Source organism: Macrobrachium nipponense, chromosome 1, assembly GCF_015104395.2.
Source record: "Macrobrachium nipponense isolate FS-2020 chromosome 1, ASM1510439v2, whole genome shotgun sequence".
NCBI classification, from domain to species: Eukaryota; Metazoa; Arthropoda; class Malacostraca; order Decapoda; family Palaemonidae; genus Macrobrachium; species Macrobrachium nipponense.
The window spans coordinates 207,711,212-207,733,343 of record NC_087200.1 but is presented as its reverse complement, the minus strand read 5'-3'; the positions used below and the strand labels follow the sequence as shown (position 1 = coordinate 207,733,343).

The following is a 22,132-nucleotide window of genomic DNA, read 5'->3' as shown; positions in this document are numbered from 1 at the left end:
TGGAGTAGTAATGAACAAAAGAGGCAATATTAGTTGATTTTCGAAAGACTGAAAAGGTGAAATCTCTATCATTTCTATGGACAGTTACATCAAGAAAATTCAAATTACAATTTCTTTCTTTCTCTACAGTAAATTTTATAGAAGGGACTAAATTATTGAGATTATTAAGGAATTCCTGGAGGTTTTCGTGAACTGGCCAAATACAGAAGATATCATCCACGTATCTAAACCAAATAACTTTTTGGGGCAAAATTCTTGGTAAGAGTTTTGTCTCAAAAAAATTCCATGTAAATATTGCTAAGGATAGGAGATAAGGGATTACCCATGGCCATGCCAAACTTTTGTACAAAAAATTCCCCATTGAAACAAAATTTACTATCTTTGATACATAACCTTATGAGACTAATGAGATTTTCTACACTTAAGGGAATGTCATGACGCTCTAATTCCTCTTCCAAATATTCAAGTAAGTCATCTACAGGCACTTTTGTAAATAAAGAGACAACATCAAAACTAACCATATTAAAATCATTATTCAAATTTAAACTATTCAATTTGTTTATAAAATCAACATTGTTTTTAACATTCGTGTTAGAAATATTTCCTACCAAAGGAGTAAGAATTTTTACAAGCCATTTAGATAAATTGTACGTAACTGAGCACACTGAACTAATGATTGGTCTGATAGGGTTATTGATTTTATGTGTCTTGACTAAACCATACATGTAAGGTAGGGAGGCGCATTTAGCGGTGTAAACTGTTTAATTAAATGGTCCAAGCCCTTTAAATAGATTTAATTTGTTTATTAAAATGGGAGATTAACTGTCTGTGTAGGGTCAGACCTCAGTTTCGTATAAGTATCAGTGTTATTTAGCAATGTCATTATTTTACTTATATAGTCACTTTTATTCATAATTACCACTGCATTAGATTTATCTGCTTTTGTCACCTTCACTGTTTCGTCTTCTTTGATTTTCTTAAAAGCCTGGAGAAATCTCACGGGTACATTAGGGGGAGAAGGTTTACTCATAGCACCATACACAATACCTTTACAAATATTGATATCATCAGGGCATAGGTTTTGATTCAATTTTCTAAATAACAAAAGGATTTTGAGATGTCGACACAGTCCAGGTTACCATTAAATACACCAAAGCTTAACCCATATCCCAAAGCCGCTGTCGTAGCACTATCAACTGGTTTGTCAGATAAATTAATCATGAAGTCCACGCATCATACTTCAGAAACACATCGACATCACAAAAGTGGAAGTAGATGAATGCGTTCCGTACACTTAGAAGCAGACGGTATAGCTTTAATCAGACGGTTTCCTGTCGATTGGAAGAATCGGATGCTGGATTATTGCTATGGAAAATTGAGAAGTGCTGCAACCGTCTTGAAAGGAAGCTCCAAGTCAAGCTGAAAAATCTTATTGCTGAAAGCGACTGGACTAAGCATGCCAACGTGGACTTCATGATTAATTTATCTGACAAACCAGTTGATAGTGCTACGACAGCGGCTTTGGGATATGGGTTAAGCTTTGGTGTATTTAATGGTAACCTGGACTGTGTCGACATCTCAAAATCCTTTTGTTATTTAGAAAAATTGAATCAAAACCTATGCCCTGATGATATCAATATTTGTAAAGGTATTGTGTATGGTGCTATGAGTAAACCTTCTCCCCTAATGTACCCGTAGATTTCTCCAGGCTTTTAAGAAAATCAAAGAAGACAAAACAGTGAAGGTGACAAAAGCAGATAAATCTAATGCAGTGGTAATTATGAATAAAAGTGACTATATAAGTAAAATAATGACATTGCTAAATGACATGATACTTATACGAAACTGAGGTCTGACCCTACACGACAGTTAACTCCCATTTTAATAAACAAATTAAATCCATTTTGAAGGGCTTGGACCATTTAATTAAACAGTTTACACCGCAATGCGCCTCCCTACCTTACATGTATGGTTTAGTCAAGACACATAAAATCAATAACCCTATCAGACCAATCATTAGTTCAGTGAGCTCAGTTTCGTATAATTTATCTAAATGGCTTGTAAAAATTCTTACTCCTTTGGTAGGAAATATTTCTAACACGAATGTTAAAAACAATGTTGATTTTATAAACAAATTGAATAGTTTAAATTTGAATTATGATTTTAATATGGTTAGTTTTGATGTTGTCTCTTTATTTACAAAAGTGCCTGTAGATGACTTACTGGAATATTTGGAAGAGGAATTAGAGCGTCATGACATACCCTTAAGTGTAGAAAATCTCATTAGTCTCATAAGGTTATGTATCAAAGATAGTAAATTTTGTTTCAATGGGGAATGTACAAAAGTTTGGCATGGCCATGGGTAATCCCTTATCTCCTGTCCTTAGCAATATTTACATGGAATTTTTTGAGACAAAACTCTTACCAAGAATTTTGCCCCAAAAAGTTATTTGGTTTAGATACGTGGATGATATCTTCTGTATTTGGCCAGTTCACGAAAACCTCCAGGAATTCCTTAATAATCTCAATAATTTAGTCCCTTCTATAAAATTTACTGTAGAGGAAGAAAGAAATTGTAATTTGAATTTTCTTGATGTAACTGTCCATAGAAATGATAGAGATTTCACCTTTTCAGTCTTTCGAAAATCAACTAATATTGCCTCTTTTGTTCATTACTACTCCAATCACCATCAAAATGTTAAATTCTCTATTTTTTCTGGGATGTTCCTAAGGGCTTTACGTGTCTGTAGCCCGCAGTTTATTGACGCTGAAATTAAAACTATTTATGATATTGCATTGAAACTTAAATACCCAAGGACTTTTGTAGATGTGGCATGGAAAAGAGCTAGAAAAACATTTTATTCAACTAATGACAAACTTGAATTACCCTATGATGAAAGGTTTTTAGATATTCCTAGAATTTTAAAGCTTTTTAACATAAATGCTGTTTTCAGTAATATTAATGTCAAGAGTTTAGTAATCAAAAATTCTCCTAAAGATCTTCCAGGCTGCATATATGAAATCCTTGCAAAAAGTGTGATAAAATCTATTACGGACAGACTGGCAAATCTTTCACAGCGTCTTAAGCAACATCAATATTCTGTGAGAACTGGGCAAATATCGAATGCATTATTTGTACATATGAGAGATTTAGACCATCCTATTAACTGGAGTCAAGCAAGAGCCTTAGTCCCAGTAATGACACAGTTAAAAGGAATATCATTGAATCTTGTTTTATCAAGTCAAATAATAGAAATGTTCTAAATTTAAGTCTTGGTTTTTTTATTTTAAACTTGATGCTTTCATAATGAAAAAAGTTGTAGATAAATATAAGCAACAAAATTAATATATTCAGTTTTTACATGTTTTGGACTGTAAAGATACTTTGTAATTTCGGTTAGGGTCAGAATCTGTTTAAGTTTGTGACCGTGTGATATCGATAATCCTGGATTATCCCTTTTAATTTTTACCCTTTTGATAATTAACCATCTGGTATTCCTGATCTTGTTTGTACCTAAGGCCTTCCTCTCCGATTGTACTTTAGTAGCTCCTTGACGATGTCTTAATAAAGACGAAAGCGCTTGGATTTCTGACTGTCATTTCCCGTGGTATTCGCTTATTTATGAAGTCACGTGCATCTACTGTGATTTTTTAAGCATTATAATTATAATATCTATATTATATATATTTATAATGTATTGTATATATAATATATATATATATAGTATATTATATATATAATATATTACGTATATATATATATATAACTATAATAATATATAATATATATATATTAATATATAATATTATATCTATATTATATATTATCTATATATATACGTACATATATATATATATATATATATATATATCATATATATATATATATATATATATATATAAATATATATATATATATATATTATCATACATATTATATATATAAATTATATATAATAATAATATATATATAATATAGTATATATATATATATATATATATAGTTATTATAAATATAAAAATATATTATATAATTATATATACATAATATATCTATAATAATATATATATATTATATATATCTATAATATTATATAACTAATATTCTATATATATATATATATAGTATTATAGATCTATACATAATATATATATATATATATTATAATATATAGATATATATATATATATATATATATACCATGTGTATATAAATATTATAATATACTATATATACATATTATAATAATATATATATCTATATATTTATAATAATATAATATATATATATTATATCTATCTCTATATATATCTACTACATCTAATATTTACTAATAATATATATATCTATATGATATATATCTATATATATTCTCTATAATAGATATATATCTATATCATAATCACTTCGTATATATTATATTAATATATATATATATATATATACTATACTATATATTCGATATCTATATAGTCACAGTTAATCTCTTTGCCATATACTAAGTATCTCTGCTATATCTAGCTATATATATATATATATAGTATATATATATCTATACTATAGTACATATATCTATCTTACCATATTGCTATATCTATTATAGTACTCCTAATCTCTTATAATATACATACTATCTAATCTCAGAGATATATTACTACATATATACTGCATACATATATATAGTATCTTCAGTGATCTAATCTATTCTCTATCTATATCTACTCTCTATATCTATATTATGATCTTTATATATAGCTTTTGAACTTCCCTTTGCATTTGTATGAAATTTGGAGGATTATTCGTGAATGAGAATCACAAGCCTTAATTCCATTTCATCCTGATATGAAATTAATGACCAGATTTGTAGGACCCGATGAACATCGAGAGCATCATCGCTAAATTATATCCGGCTATTAATCACCTTCTATGCATATTTGACAGAGTGATTAGGATAAATGACACCGAGTGGCAGCTGTGGAATTTTGTTTCCATGATTATTAGTGGGTTAGAATGAATTTTAGTTTTCTGTAAAAGAAAGCTATGGAGATGGCTTTGTCTGTCCGTCGGGACTTTTTCTGTCCGCCTTCAGATCTTAAAAACTCCTAAGGTTAGATAACTGCAAATTGGTGTGTTGATCATCCACCCTCCAATCATCAAACATACCAAATTGCAGCCCTTTAGTCCCAGTAGTTTTTTTTTTATCTTATTTATGGTTAAAGTTAGCTATGATCGTGCGTCAGGCAACTCTGTTGGACAGACGGCCCGTAGCTCATGAAGCCTTATACCGAGTCCACCGAAAGATAGATCTATTCCCGGTGGCCTTGATTATACGCTGTACAGAAAATCGATTGCGCCTAAGAAAATTCGGCGTATTTTTCTATTTATTCAAATTAAGCTTGATTTTGCTGGTCTGATTTTGAAGAGTGTCAAATTGCATAAAATGTAATGCAACGACAAACATCCTCTCTCTCTCTCTCTCTCTCTCTCTCACTTTTATCAAGCAGGCTGTTGCTTGATAAGAAAGTCGTTTTCTACTACCAGGATCAATACCATTTAGTTTTCCAGGAGTTTCATTTTTGCAACAACTAAAATGCAGAGCAGTTTGCCTTCACGTGCTGCTGAGGAGTTCCCGATCTCCAAATGTTTAATTAAGCGATGTGCAAATTCATTCCTGCTCTCTGCTGACGTTTCCTGAATTCAGGTCTATCAGCTTTATTTCCTATTCTCTCATTATTAAGTGACCACCTTTTCCTATAACCGTCTTGTTTGTAACCTGTTTACTCCGTTCATAGATATTATCACCTGAAGACTTGAGGAAAGAAAGGTAGATTTTTAGACAAAGATTAATATTGATGACATCGTCAGGTGAAACAAGAGTCAGTTATAGTCGAGTGCTCTTTTTCATGTGAATTTATAAGAAAACTGGATAAAACTACTATTGCAATTCAGTCTCAAGCTGTCATACGTGCTCTACGACAGGTAATGACGAATACCGGACTATATTTAGACATTAAAGGAAAATACTTTGATTCGTATATGGATGATGCCAGGTCGCTCTGGATAACGATGCAATGTCCAAAGATCAGAAAGTGAAAATGACTCATTGATAGAAACCGATGTTCCAACAATGAATCTCAAATAACTGTTAAGAAAACTGACGTCTTGCTGTTTGAGTAATAGAAGCCATACTGCATATATGTAATAAACAAAAGAAGAATACCTTTACCTAATTATGAAAGTTCAGAAGTCCAGATAAAATTTCAGATCCAAATATTTTTATTTGCTTGATTATGGGATTGTCAAGCTTATTAAACATTTATGAGTGTTTTACGTCAAGGGAACATCATCAATCATCAATAATACCCACATTGTTATCATCATCATAGAATTTTTATTAAAGAAAACAATACTCTTTTTTTATTTACAAAGCGTTTGTATTCCATATCATAAAATGAAGCAGTAAAAACAATTCTAACAATAATAACAATTAAAGGAGAAAATAATCTTAGTAAGCACAAATGAAATGTTACATTTTCTGCGAAAATAAATTCATAACCACAGCTTATACCATGTAAGAAAAATTGATTAACATTGAAAAGAGAGAAACTATTTTAGTATATATAAAAGATAAGTTACATTTCTACACGACCGAAAACATAAGCACTGCTGTCAATGTGGAAAAAATGAAATGAAACTGAAGCATTGCCTCCGGAACAATGAAATCACCTTGGGAACAAAGACTCTCCCTTGAGGGACCACTCGCCCTCAAGGTCATTAAATCCTTCGAAATCTATCAACTGCGAAGCCTTTGTTTCAGCTCACTCGGGAGTAACTCTGCTGACAGCGACGCTCCGCTGCCTCTATTAAAGTGAAAGATAAAGAGATGGAGGGTGAAAAGATGAAAGCAGAAAAGTTGAAAGATGTAATGATGAAAAATGAATAAAGAAAACATGAAATGAAGCAAAATGAATAAAGGGAAGATGAAAAATGAAAGATGAAAAGATGAAGATTGAAAAAAATAAGAGATAAACGATGAAAAGAGGACTTGATGAGAAGAGGAAATGGCTGTCAAAATGTTTTCGTTTAATGGTGACCACGAGCCTTGGATTCAACAAATCAAATGTCTAGGAATGAAAACGGAAAGACTGAAAGCGACAGGGAGAAAATTTGACAAAAATACATTAAAATAAAGACAAAAGCTAATAATTCACCACTTATTAAAAATTTATTATATAATGAATCTTACAATCTTCTCATGGTATAGAATCATATACTAAATCCTACTACCATCGGATAACACCTCAAATTACAATAATAGACTTAAAATCAAAACAAGGCATGATTCTCGTGTGAAAATGGGGACTGAACTGCAAGACCTAACCTTGCAATGGATCTGGACTGACAAAAGGACCCCTCACTGAGCAGGGATTATCCTGCTGACACAGTGGGTTTTCCTACAGCCTGGCAGCTTATCGGACATTCTAGTGGAGGAGTCATTATAGTGGTCCACAACGCCAATAGGAAAAATCCCCTCAGACATCTGGAGTTGACCCATCACCTCGACGAGGAGACTTGCCAGCCCAAACCTCCTGTACTTGGCATCAATCCACAACCATCCCAAAGTACCGTGAGGGGTGGAGCCTACCTGCGCGATTGGTGTTGCTTCGTCTTCTGCAGAACTGATGTCATTTAAGTCAATGACCTTCTCCTCCACAACATCTGGGTCTAAGTAAATTCCCAGCATTGGCAGGTTTTCTGCCAAGCTGCATGTAAGATCTAGAGAAGCGTTGTTCCAGTATTTGTTAGTTTCCAGCATTTTTTGGATGCCTACCCTCCCCAGCCTCTGGACCTTCATGCCTGCTGGACACCTGTTTCAGAAAGAGTAAGACCACTCAGACTGTTTACAAAAACAGGGAAAGGCGATAAATGAATGTTTCAATGGTCAGTACCTAAATCTTATAAGCGCTCTCATATCTTTGCCCTATTGTTATTATTTTATTATTATTTGAATTTTAGCTATTCTGTGGAATAGGGCCGACGTTTCATCTGGGGCTCCAAACATTTTCTATGTGGAGGCTGTTGAAGGACTGAATGTGGAAGGTGAGTCTGTCTGCTCATGTACTGGTGGTACAGCAGGGGTGTCTTCATGGCACCACATTTTCATTGGCTTCAAGGCTATAGGCTCAATTTAGTTCCAGAGCACATGTGTAGTAATCATAAAGATTTTCACAGCTGTGTGACGTTACGGCGGGCCGCATTTTGATTGGCCAATGGCTCGTGATGTCACTGTTGGTATTATTATTATTATTATTATTATTATTATTATTATTATTATTATTATTTTAGTATTGAAGGCAAGGATCATGCTGTCATTTATGGTGGTATTCTCGTGTATTGGTGGATTTCCAGGCGGCAATATGATATTGTTTGTCGTTGCAGGTGGTATTCTTAAACCTGGTAGGGCACTTGCTATCCCCGTTGCGGCACATTCCCAAATTGGTCATCTTTGTATAGACAGAAGGTTTAAGAGCACCACCGTCAAGGCCTTTGTGAAAAGGGCCCTCTCCCATTGTTCTACCTGGCAGGACACACACCTCGAGCTTGATAGAGCTTCACAGATGCTTGGTAACAACGGGTATTCTAATAAGTTCATCAACCGAGAAGTGGGCACTGCCCTAAAAAGATAGTATTCGAATGAGGAAGAAAACCCAAGACCCCGCCCCACTGATAGTATCAAGATATATTATAAGGCCTTCATGCATTCTCAGTATCTAGAGGATGAGAACTCGATAAGGAAGAACATCAAGGAGAACATCCTCCCCACTGAAGAGGGCAAGACAGTGGACCTTATAATATATTACAAGAACAGAAGAACGAAAGACTTGATCATGAAAATAACCCCTCACTGCCTACAAGAGACCTCTTAAGTAGACGAACATAGTATACCAATTGGTATGATAACTATGCGCCTCGTGAGGAGGATCTCCTGTCATACACAAGAAGGGGCAATTAAGAATCACGCCCTCACCGACCCACCAAAACACAATCTCCCATGACAGTATTACTTGTAATACCAGAATGATAGGGAGAGCACCTGACCTCGCCACCTGTCCATTCTGGAGGCGCTTCTCATCCAGGAGCAGAAGCCATCCATGAATACTGCACAAGAGGCCTCTTTCTGCTTCCATCCCTCATATGAAGAAACCTGTACTGGCAAAAAACATCATATCTCCACCTAAAAAACCCCAATCCATGAGAATACCACCGGAAATGACAGGACGCCTTGCCTTTAATAGTAATTATAATACCAGCAGTGACATCATGCAGCCATTAGCCAATCAAAATGTGGCCTGCCATAACATCACACAGCTGGTAAAATCTGTATGATTACAACACACACGCCCTGGAACTAGCTTGAGCCAATAGCCAGGGAGCCAATGAAAAACGGTGCTATGAAGACACCCCTGTTGCCCCACCAGTCCATGAGCAGATGGACTCACCTTCTACATTCAGTCCTTCAACAGCCTCCGGCTAGAATATGTCTGCATCCCCAGACGAAACGTTGGCCCTATTCCATAGAATAGCTGAAATCCAAATTGAATTTTAAATGTTGCCCAGGCATTGTAATAAAACAGACATTTATTGATTTCTGATTTTCGACGTGCCAACCTTAGTTGTGTTGCTTTCCAGTTTAAGCAATTTTGAGAAAACCACAATTAGAAAAATAGAGATCCCCTATAAAATTAAGGCAGTTGATGCAGCAATAATTTTCAATAAAACTTAGTTATATTATTATTATTATTATTATTATTATTATTATTTTTTTTTTTTTTTTTTTTTTTTGCTCTATCACAGTCCTCCAATTCGACTGGGTGGTATTTATAGTGTGGGTTCCGGGTTGCATCCTGCCTCCTTAGGAGTCCATCACTCTTCTTTACTATGTGTGCCGTTTTCTAGGATCACACTCTTCTGCATGAGTCCTGGAGCTACTTCAGCCTCTAGTTTTTCTAGATTCCTTTTCAGGGATTTTGGGATCGTGCCTAGTGCTCCTATGATTATGGGTACGATTTCCACTGGCATATCCCAATATCCTTCTTGATTTCTATTTCAAATTCTTGATACTTATCCAATTTTTCCTCTCTTTCTCTCAACTCTGGTGTCCCATGGTATTGCGACATCAATGAGTGATACTTTCTTCTTGACCTTGTCAATCAACGTCACGTCTGGTCTGTTTGCACGTATCACCCTATCCGTTCTGATACCATAGTCCCAGAGGATCTTTGCCTGATCGTTTTCTATCACTCCTTCAGGTTGGTGCTCGTACCACTTATTACTGCTAGGTAGCTGATGTTTCTTGCACAGGCTCCAGTGGAGGGCTTTTGCTACTGAATCATGCCTCTTTTTGTACTGGTTCTGTGCAAGTGCCGGGCATTCACTTGCTATGTGGTTTATGGTTTCATTTTTCGTATTGCACTTCCTACATATGGGAGAGATGTTATTTCCGTCTATCGTACTTTGAACATATCTGGTTCTTAGGGCCTGATCTTGTGCCGCTGTTATCATTCCTTCAGTTTCGTTCTTTAGCTCTCCCCTCTGTAGCCATTGCCAATTGTCATCGCTGGCTAGTTCTTTAGTCTGTCTCATGTATTGTCCATGCATTGGTTTGTTGTGCCAGTCCTCTGTTCTTTCTGTCTTTCTCCTGTCTCTGTATATTTCTGGGTCTTCGTCTGCTTTTATTAGTCCTTCTTCCCATGCACTCTAGCCACTCGTCTTCACTGGTTTTCAGATATTGCCCCAGTGCTCTGTTTTCGATGTTGACGCAGTCCTCTATACTTAGTAGTCTCTCCCTCCTTCCTTTCGTGTTATGTATAGTCTGTCCGTATTTGCTCTTGGGTGTAGTGCTTTGTGTATTGTCATATGTTTTCCTGGTGTTTTCTGATCTATGCTGCGGAGTTCTGCCTTCGTCCATTCCACTATTCCTGCGCTGTATCTGATTACTGGCACTGCCCATGTGTTTATGGCTTTTATCATATATCCGGCGTTGAGTTTTGACTTGAGTATCGCCTTGAGTCTCTGCATATATTCTTTCCTGATCGTGTCCTTCATCTCTTGGTGTTTTATATCTCCTCCTTCCATTATTCCCAGGTATTTGTATCCTGTCTCATCTATGTGTTTGATGTTGTTCCCATCTGTAGCTTTATCCCTTCAGTTCTCGTTACTTTGCCTTTTTGTATGTTGACTAAGGCGCATTTTTCTATTCCAAACTCCATCCTGATGTCCTCAGATACAATCCTTACAGTCTGGATTAGGGTATCTATTTCCTTGATGCTCTTACCATACAGCTTAATGTCGTCCATGAACATCAGATGGTTGATTCTGTTGCCTCTTTTCTTGAGTTGGTACCCGACATCCATCTTCTGTAGTACTTTTGTCATGGGAATCATGGCTACTACTACTAAGAGTAGTGGGGACAGTGAGTCGCCCTGGAAGATCCCTCTCCTGATATTAACCTCTGCTAGTCTTATTCCAGAGCTTGTAAGGATTGTATTCCAGTTGCGCATTGTATTTTTGAGAAGCTGATGGTATTTTCCTCTGCCCCATATATTTTCAGGCATTCTATTAGCCATGTGTGTGGTATCATGTCGAAGGCTTTCTTATAGTCTATCCATGCCATGCTTAGGTTGGTTTTCCTTCTCCTACTGTTCTTCATTACCATTTTGTCTATCAGGAGCTGGTCTTTTGTGCCCCTACACTTCCTTCTGCAGCCTTTCTAGGTAGTTGTATAGCCTTTCACTGATGATACCTGTTAGTAACTTCCACATTATTGGTAGGCAGGTGATAGGCCTGTAGTTACGGCTATATTTCCCTTACTCTTGTCTTTTTGTACTAAGGATGTTCTTCCTGTGGTCATCCATTTGGGTGCTTGGTGATTTGAGATACAATGCTGGAGTTGTTCTGCTATTCGTGGGTGTAGGGCCCTTGAAGTTTTTGAGCCAGTATCCATGGACTTCATCGGGACCTGGGGCTTTCCAGTTTGGCATTTTCTTTAGTTGGTGTCTGACTGTGTCTGTCGTGATGTCTGTGAATCTTTGTTTTATTCTCCCTGTTTCTTCTTCCTTGACTTCCTGGAGCCATGTTGCATGTTTGTTGTGTGATACCGGATTGCTCCATATGTTTTCCCAGAGTCTCTTACTTGGTTCGGCTTCAGGAATTTCTGGGTGGTTGTCCTTCCCCTCTTAGTTGGCTGTATAGTCTTTTCTGGTTGGTTCCGAATAGTTTGTTCTGTTGGTATCCCTTATTCCTGTTCATGTATCGTTGGATCTTATGTGCTTTGGCCTTAAGCCTCTGTTTACATCTTCTATTGTGTTGTTTAATCCCCTCTCTTGTACTTTGTATTTCTCGTTCAGTTCCTCCTTGTTTTCTTGCTTCTTAGCATTTTTTCTGCCATCTCTTTCAGTTTACTCAAGTCAGATCTCATCACCATGATTTGCTTTTCCAGTCGCCTTTTCCAAGGAGGTTGCTGTTTGGTTTCTGTTGGGTGTTGTGCTGGTGGTGTTCGAATTCCCATCAGTTCTGCTACTAATCTTGCTCCTGCATATGTCAAGTTATTTGTTTCTGTGATACTGGTGGTCTGTATTATGCCCATTATTTCATTGACCTCACTTGTTTTCTCCCTTAATTTCTTGGTGTTGTAGGCTTTCATGGAGGGGATCTTTGTTCTCTCTGTATCTGGCTCCATCCATTGTCTAATCTTTTCTACCCATTCCGTCCTCTCTGTTACTTCGTCGGTGTTTCTTCGTGTGTCGTTGTTTGATATCTCATCCTCCCTGTCGTCTTCTGTGGCATCGTCTCTCAGTTCGTCTTCGTGTAATTCGTTGTCGTGTGACATTTCCCTTTCCAGTTCTTCTCTTTCTGTTGGGGAGAGCCAGTTCTTTTTCTTTATGTTCCTACTTGGTCTGCCAGCCTCTGCTCTGTTTGGGGGGTGTATTCCTCTCATTCCAGATGTTGACCATTCTTCTTCTATATCCTCTCTCCGTCGGGTTGCTTTTGATGTAGCATCTCCATATTTCCTTATTTTCTTCTCTTGTCCATTTCTTCCTTTTTGCCTCTGTAGCTCCAATCTCAGGCTGTTGATTATTGTCGTTGTGGTGATCAGTTGCTGGATGACGACCTCCAAGTACCTGACCGTCTTCCCCTTCAATTGGGTTGAATACCTGGTTGCCGGACGAAGCTCCTCTGTTGCCAGAGGTTCCATTTACGTCGTTGTCGGTTAATCCTTCATTTCTTTCCATCATTGCTGAGTTTTGCTATTTAACCCATAGCTGGACCCTACCCCATCAGGGATAGGTACTCATTTACAGCTGAGTAGACTGAGGAAATTATGGTAAAGATCCTTTCCCAAGGAATCAACGCCGAGGAGAGCGGTCACCCATCCAACGACTGACCAGAGCCAGTGTTGCTTAACTTGACTTAAGTCTATTGACGACCTAACCCACTCCTCCATTATTATTATTATTATTATTATTATTATTATTATTATTATTATTATTTTTATAATGACTACTTCACAAGAACTTTCCATTCAGTTACTTCTGAATCATTAAATTAAAATTGATTGATTTTTCATAAAATTTATGCTGTTAAGCTAAATGTAAGACAATAAAAAGAAGTGTTTAGACAGAAAGATAAAGAAATCCAGAAAACAAATGAGGAGATATAAAGCTGGCTAAAAGTATACAACCCCACAGCTATCCAAAGAAGTAAAAGTGCAGGTGTTGACCAGTTACCGTAAAGACGAGAAGCAGAAAGGGAGGTAAGGTAAAAGGCTAAAAAGTGAGTGCAGGCAAGGGACCGAGGGAGCATTGCAAACTCCCACAAAGGTCTTACCTCAGAAGACTTTCTTTTCGAAATTCATAGGCGTGACATGAATACTGGGTTTTCTGGAGGCGCCTCTTAAGGATTTCCTGAAGTGTTTGAAGTACTGCATCTACTTGGTAGTTTGATATGAAAAAGATATTGACTGGTAGTTCCTTAACTATATCCAAAAAATTACTGCCTTTCATTACTTTGATGAGCAGAGGAACCTCTTCCTCTCTGCAATATATGCTCATGTTCTTCAACTAAAAAAAGAAAAAGAAATATAGATAAAGACAAGTAACCAAAGAACTTGTCATTTATATAGCTTGATGGTAATGTTCACCAAATCTTGCGCAGCATTTTAAGCAATGCTGATGTAAAAGAAAATTTTCTCTCTTAGGTTAAATGAGAACCCAAAATGATAAGTAGACTAAAGGCGATTCCAGCTATCTGCACTCTGACCTTGATCTTCTACCCAGTTCGTATATGTTCCAAACCTTTGAAAGAAAAAATTCTTCTTCCATTTCTAATCTAATTTCAGGTTTGTTTAAAGTGTCTCAAACATGTAGTGAACATTAACTTATAAACGTCGTTTAATATGAAATTCACTCAACTTCGGAATAAACACAGAAGGCGAATTTATAAGTGATAAGCGATCAGTCACCAAGTGGACTTAACTTATCAATTCCATTTTCTGAATTTATTCTGAGTTTAAAGTGGATCTGATATTAAACAACATTTGTAGCTTGATGTTATGTGTATAAAAAACCTCTCAGTGTAAGTGAGGGAAATTCATATACAAATCATTTATCATATAGTCCACTCTAAGTCCTCATGTGACACATAACCGTCTAATAAGGACCTTGTATATTTTTAGAGATTGTCATTAAATGTCCTCATTATACAATTATCGCTTGTCTTGGAAGGCTAAAAAGATGAAAGCTACAACTTAATCAATTATAGATATTTTAAAAGAGCTCAGCTGAGCATTATTGCAAAGTTTTACGCGTGAGTTGAGCAGTCCTACATATTTCTTCCACGCACTTTCTCCACTATGACTGTGACACAGTCCTTAATGGTAATCTAATATAAAAAACAGATATTCCCTCTTACTTCAATCAGTGACCTCCAAATGACGATATGAGAGTCCTGGTAATTCCTGGGCACATAGATCTCGTACTGGAAGCAAGCATTCAGTCCCCTGGCGGTCAGTAGCAGAGTGTTGTACATCTGCCGGTGAATACTTTTATAAGTAGAGTCTTATTACAGTAATGTTTATTCTTACTTATACTGATAATTTGGCATTCTAAGTGGCGAGCTTCATTGCAGAAATGCTTCTTCATATTATCGTTCAATTAGAACTTCGAAAGTTCAAGTGAAGTCGCAATGTATTACCACCCTAGCACAATTTTCCTTGTGTTAATAATGTGCTAACTTTTTTATCTATCTACTTATTAGTTCGTTAATTTATTGTTTACATTTTAATAGGTGAACTACCTTTCTGTGTTTCCCATTACTTTCTGTTTCTTCTTTCTAATTAACGCCATATTCTTTGGAAGCTTAAATTTTCAGTTAATGACTCATGTGGGCGTGTTCCCTTTGAATAGGTTCAACTTCTGATTAATAATAATGATAATAATAATATTGTCAAAGGGAGTACGTGACATTTGCTACTTTATTAATTCAGAAAGATATCAAACGCACGAGAAAAGTCTGCTTTTGATCAGAAGCTACAAGAAACTGTTCAAATTATGAAATCACCGAACTTGCAAACTCATGGACATACCTGACTCCAGTCAAATAAAAAAAAACAACAAAGTTGACGAAATGAGTGACAGACCTACATTTCACCCGATTGAGAACATTAATTCATTAGCACAGAATGTCAAAGCTTCAGAAAAGGATCCACCTCATACTTGTAGGCAATAGGGGTAGTTGTCCCTTATTCTGGCAGCAAGGGCCAACAACTCTTCCTTTTTCAGAACTTGACGTAGCTGAGAACCGACTTCTTCATGGTTCATGATCGGCACTTTGGTCCTCCTCCCTGATAAACAGACAGTTTCTTTAAGAGTTCGTTTCATTGTATATTGAAATATTGTTTTGCTTTCTACAGTCAATTTTTTTTTCAAATTAACTCTTTATATGCCAGTAGAGAATGGAAACCCTGGACCGTCACATGAGAGGCTAAAAGGCCTCAACTTGATTGGGAAATTTAGAGTGTTTATAGTATAACTCCTTTTCTTGCAAGGTTTATGTTACTAATTTATATATTTTGTCATTGAGACCCACATATATACGCAGTGCAAACACTATCTTATCAGCTAGCGTACCTTCATGAAGCAAACAAACTCGAAGCACTGGTCCACTGATGTTCTTCAGGAGTCTGACTAACCGCATTGCTTGTTATGCCTCGAAGCTCCGTGTGTCTGTTTAAAAACAAGATGTTACTCATAGATTTTGTTTCTTCATTACCTGACACATCAAATGATTTTGCAACTGCTTTAATCAAGCCTGCATGAATAATCAGTCTCCAGCATTTTTTCTTTATTTAAGAATTAGAAGATAAAGTTAAGAGTGCTATTGCAGTTGTATCAGGTAAAAGTGACTAGTAGATTCTGTGTATAGATACTATATTCATATAATACACATATGCACATACAAATATGTATATATATATATATATATATATATATATATATATATATATATATATATATATTGTATCTATATATATATATATATATATATATATATATATATATAGATATATATATATATATATATATATATATATATATATATATATTGTAACTTAATTGTCATAATTCTAATTATTATTTAAGTTTTTACATTTCAATGTTAAATACTTAAGTGTTGTATTCTTCCTTTATTAACTTTTTGTATCTTCACCAGTGGTTATCTTGGTGTTTTACGTTGGCTAACTATTGTTTCATATTTTTTAAGCTGTGTTGGTTACGGGGCTGGCTCCCTCGATATCGGAGGGATTGAGGTTTACCCTGAAGGAGTTTGCCTCCGTGTGTTTCTGAACCCCCAACCTTGAAGGGCGCTTTGTTGCTGCTAGATTGATTCCTCATAATATTTGAAAGTTGCTTCTGGACGCTGGTTAAGCTCCCCTTTGGATTATCTGTCCCTGCAGCCTGGATATTAATTATTCATCACTTTGTGCACTGCTCCCTTGGTTCAGTAAAAGCCAAGGGGACCTCTGTGTACCAAGTCTATATAATTTTTATACCTGTTATTTATTATTGTGATCACGGCCATTATTCCACTGCTGAAGTCTTGAGTGGACATTGTGGAACCCTTCCAACCACTATTGTTTCTTGGGACCAATTTTCTCTGCCACTCTGCGTTACTCTCCAGAGGGGGAGAATAATTTATTCAATTTGCATTTGAGGAGTCTTCAAATCGTAGGGTTTGGAGTTTTTTTGTCAAGATATTCTTACTTTTACCTTTTTTTGTCTTTTTTTACATAAGTGACTAAGCTTACAGGTATAACTGTTGATGATAAATTGACTTTAGCGAAGAATACACATAATGTTGCTTCCTCTGATCTCATAGGTTTTTTTTTTTTTTTTTTTCTGTGGAATGATTTTCGAATAGATCCAAGGAATAGCTTTGCAGTTAAGAGGTAATCTGGCCACACGTATTTCAAATTAAATAAAGATTCATCTAGTTATCTTTTTCTGGCACTGATAACCAATATCTTTTGCTACCAATCACATTAGTTCACCGAAGGAAAGCAACAGACTGCTGTGCTTTGTAAATAAAATCAAAGTAGTTATTATGAAATCTATATATATAATATATAACGGTAAATAGAGATTTGGTGGTAAAATAAAAATAAAAAGAATTACGAAAGAGCAGCACCAACTTTAATAGCCTTTTTATCGAGTTATTTGATGGCCATATCAGGAAACTTAACGAGCAGGTGGCGTAGCTAAATACAGAATGCAGTCGATGTTGCAAGATCATCTGCGCCTTCAGACTTGACAGGCTCCTCCTCCTCCTCCTCGACTTTCATACGACGTCAAGGCTACCGCCCCCCACGCTCTGCACAAAATAGGTCACTGGACTCATGAATCGAGCTATCACATTCAGGGTGGCACTTGACTTATTACTGGACGTGAGGGTTGAATTCTGATGATGAGTGTGCGTTTTGTGGTGGCTTGGAGATGAATGTTATACGGTAGTGTCTTGAGATTCGACGAAAGTTAATCTACCTTGATCGTATAAGTCTAATTCTTCCAGTTTAAATCAGTATTCAGCAGACGTTCGTCCTCTCTCCTTCACAATTCATTTCATATAAATATTTTCCTTTCGTTAGTTCAAGGCTGCGCTGAAATAGATGAAAAAGAATGAAGCAAAGGCGGAATGACGACAAGCACCGAAAGAACTCCCAGTCTGGCAAGTTTTACGTTACTGATATTTATATTTGATCTGATAACCAGCACCAATACAAAGTATGAACATTTGTCATCTGTGAACAAACCTTTAACCAGCGAACAAATTCGAAAGTCCCAGAAACCCTTGCAGAGCCACTCACTTCTTTGCCCTGATCCACCGAAGCGTTCAGAAGACTGTGAGCTAAGAACCGCAGTTACTATAAAGAACCTAGAAGGGCCTGGGTCTATTAATTTTAAAGCCCACCTGAATGTTACTCAATACATTTTGTCCTTTCAGTGCCTGGCACGTCAAATTCCTTTAGTCTTCGGCATTCTAAAAGAATTCGAGAGAAGTTAAGAGGGCATTGTGGCTATCATATTGACGTACGCATCTTGTAAAAAAGTAGATCCTATAAGTATTGTTTTTCCACAATGGTCCCGTGGAAGATGCGTGGAAGAGATTCTTACGTGGAAATGAGAGAATGATACGCAGACGTTCAGCTTTTAAAACAACTTACACAAGAACGCAATAACAAATTATTGAAGATCAGCGCTAAAACCTCAATTATAATCGATAAATACTGAATGTTTTCGATACACTATTGAGCAATTTATTCTAAGCACGTCTTTGCCTTCATTGTTAGCAAGCTTGTCGACTGCAGAACGTTCCAAGATTTGAAGGAAACCGCCGTTGCTGTGCAGTCTTTAGGTTACTGGGTAAGAAACGAGCTAATCACATCCGGGTGGCACTTGGAAACGTCCTATAATTTGTTGCTGGGTGGCTGGCGAACGTGAGGCTGAATTCGAATGATTAGTGCGCCTTTCGTCGTGGCTTACAAATAATCATCACAAATGATATCAACATTGAGTAGCTGTGTCTCTCCTTTGGAAGTCATATCATAGAGACTTTAAAAGATTAAAATTAATCAAGCAGGGCTGGTAAGAGTCGTGTCAAGTATAAATGCAATATTTATTCCTTGTATTTAGACCATTTACACAGATATGGAATTGCTTGAGGGGTTGGGCTGAAAAGATAGCTACATCTACTCCCTCATGTGCGCAGTCAACACGTGCAAGGCTGACAGTCAGACTATGCAGGTATGTATATGTGCATGTTCGCTATAGACACCGAAACTACAGGACCGAATATATAGATTTTATTGGGGATAAATAAAGGTGTCCTGTCACTGGGCTGTTTGAGATCTTTTTGTGGGGAAAATAGTCAAAAGAGAACAAAGCACCATTGTCTAGGTCTCGTCAGATGATTCCATTGCTGAGCGGAAGCCTTTGTTTGGGTCGTAATGGAATGATTTTGGTATGAGATCTGTCGCATATTTTGAACTGTTCGTATGGAACCGAAGTTTAAGGTGTCTAGTTTTAGATTCATGTGGGCTAGAATAATGATAAAAATAAATGCAAATAGATATATGTATATATCATAAGATGTTGTATTTGTCTGAGTAATAACAAATATTCCTCTTTCATATTAGTGTTTTCAATTGTTACATTACCTCAGAGCATGTTGTTTCACTATGATTATGTACGAGGACGATTAAGTTCTTATATAAAACATTACGATATCTTTATTCTCAAAAAACAGATTTCAAAACTGTTCAAAGGTTGCCTGACCTAAAACCTTGATGCTCATAAATATATAAGTAACTGCCTTTCACAGAGCAGGGTGTTGATATTACCTCTTGAGTTTCATCAGTTATTTAACTTGTCTTACATTCCTCTGCTTAAGTACATAAAATAGCTGTCAGTCTGAGTGACTCTACAGACAGAATGCCTATAATCATTTCAAGAGTGTCCCTTTCAAATTCATTATCCTTTAAAAGACTTCTGCAATTTAGCAAAACTTTCTACCTAAAATTTTGTGATTGATGTTGGTATTTATCAAACTTGATTAGCAGAAGTCTCGACTGACTCACTCAGTTTAAATGCCATACTTCAATTAAGACATATAAATGCTTTTAATGGGATTCTGGACAGAATGTTTGGAGGAAATGGAGTTAGACAATATGCGTATATGGATGAGTGTACATTTTAACATTGGATTCAAATACGCTCATCAGACTTGGTAATATTATTTATAAATAGGACAGAGTGACGTCAGGGTGAACTGTCCTGCCAAGGAAATAAAAGGAAAATTATGAAAATGAAAACGCTTTAAAAATCAGGTTATAAAACAAACTAGACGAACCTGTTCTTAGAATCAGCTTTTTTTTAATTAAACCAAGGATAGATTTTCACCGTTTACTGAATACGACAGGATCGATAATATCTTGAAAGTCGGTTTATAACAGAGGCTAGACGAATATGAATTCATAATAGGCTATCATTAATTGCTCAAGATAGGTTTTCACTCCCCCTTTGAATACCATAGACTCGAAAAAATCTTAAAAGTGAGCTTATCATTCAAACTGGACGAACACCCTCTTGCAATAAGCAATAATCTCCCATAATTTCCGGTAATTTCCCACACAAACTTCAATAATCTCGCCAAATCTCCTACATTCCCCCGGAATCTCTTGTAATATCCAGGAATCTCCTGTAATCACCAGTTATCACCGAATATATATATATATATATATATATATATATATATATATATATATATATATATATATATATATTATATATATTCAACACACACACACACACATATACGTATATATATATATATATATATATATATATATATATATATATATATATATATATATATATATATATATATATATATATATATATATGTGTGTGTGTGTGTGTGTGTGTGTGTGTGTGTGTGTGTGTGTGTGTGTGTGTGTTATACATATTAATTTATATATTCATTTGCTAATGCTTTGTAGGGCAATTATATTTTAAATCATAGAAATCATGTCAAAAAATGAAAAATATTTGTTGGCGGAGTAATTGGTAAGAGTAGACAGAACTTAGAGAGAGAGAGGAGAGAGAGAGAGAGAGAGAGAGAGAGAGAAACATCGTTAAAGATCCGTAAGTGAGCGAGAGGAGAAACCATGAAGGTGATGAGGGTGATTTTTCATAGAACAAACTTTTAGAGGAGGAGCCCTGAGTGAGTCATTTCTTCCTTGACGGGATCTTGGTATTGAGAAAGACTTTAAAGAAATAAAAATAGAAAGTAAACAAGTTATTTATATTCGATTGCTGAGGACATGACTGGTTATTGTTGAAAATGTTTTCTGTTAATTACAAAGCTCTAAATTTCATCATAGTGTCAGTTCCTATGTTTTAAAGTTTGGATAAAGTTTCATGGCCTATGATTCCGAAAGATGATAAAAAAAAAGACAGGTAAACAACAGCGAATTATTAACGCATTTCCAAACATCGTACCAAACTTTGTCATAAAAAAAAAAAAGTATTAATTATGCTTCTTCTTTATCCCCGGAACCCAACATCACATCCCAAGTCATATGTGTTGAGGAATGAGAAGTGATACAAAAGGGACTTTTAATTTCCGAGGAGAGTGAGTCGTATTATCTGGACAATCTCTTGTCCCCAAGAGTGGACCTAGGTTGGAAATTACTTTTTCTTTATTTCTTTGCTAAAAAATCATATAAAGGACTGCTCATTCAATCAAAGAATGATATACTTCTGTGGAGTGTGGAAGAACAGTCTTCCTGAGGATGTTGTGCAGTAATACTGGAACCTCAAACGTTCAAGCTTAGATGCATTGTATTACTACTCTAAAGTAATTCTCCTTCTATTTCATAATTTATTGGTATTTCTATCGATTTATTTGTAAATTTGTTAGTCTATTTTCGAATGCCAAATCTCTTCTTTCTGTACTTTATTTTACCTTCTTTTTTATTTCTATCAAAAGAACATATTCTTTGGAAGCTTGAATTTC

General features: G+C 35.7%; 1 protein-coding gene across 8 annotated transcripts; it reads right to left on the bottom strand.

Moving 5' to 3' along the window:
* Positions 1 to 6,052: 6,052 nt before the first annotated feature.
* On the bottom strand, positions 6,053 to 18,517 carry LOC135220032 (uncharacterized). 8 transcript variants are annotated; one of them, XM_064257359.1, is made up of 6 exons: positions 18,369 to 18,507; positions 18,100 to 18,215; positions 16,189 to 16,284; positions 15,775 to 15,902; positions 14,972 to 15,088; positions 13,870 to 14,121 (listed from the first exon to the last, which is right to left on the bottom strand). In XM_064257359.1, exons 3-6 carry the CDS (start codon positions 16,253 to 16,255, stop codon positions 13,885 to 13,887), a joined length of 549 nt encoding a protein of 182 aa, XP_064113429.1. In that variant the 5' UTR covers positions 16,256 to 16,284; positions 18,100 to 18,215; positions 18,369 to 18,507; the 3' UTR covers positions 13,870 to 13,884. The 8 variants fall into 8 exon arrangements, 7 of the variants coding, with proteins under 7 accessions (XP_064113435.1, XP_064113434.1, XP_064113429.1 ...); XM_064257362.1 differs by having other exon boundaries at positions 18,100 to 18,210; positions 18,369 to 18,480; XM_064257365.1 differs by lacking the exons at positions 13,870 to 14,121; positions 18,100 to 18,215 and adding an exon at positions 6,053 to 6,861 and having other exon boundaries at positions 18,369 to 18,517.
* Positions 18,518 to 22,132: the final 3,615 nt, after the last annotated feature.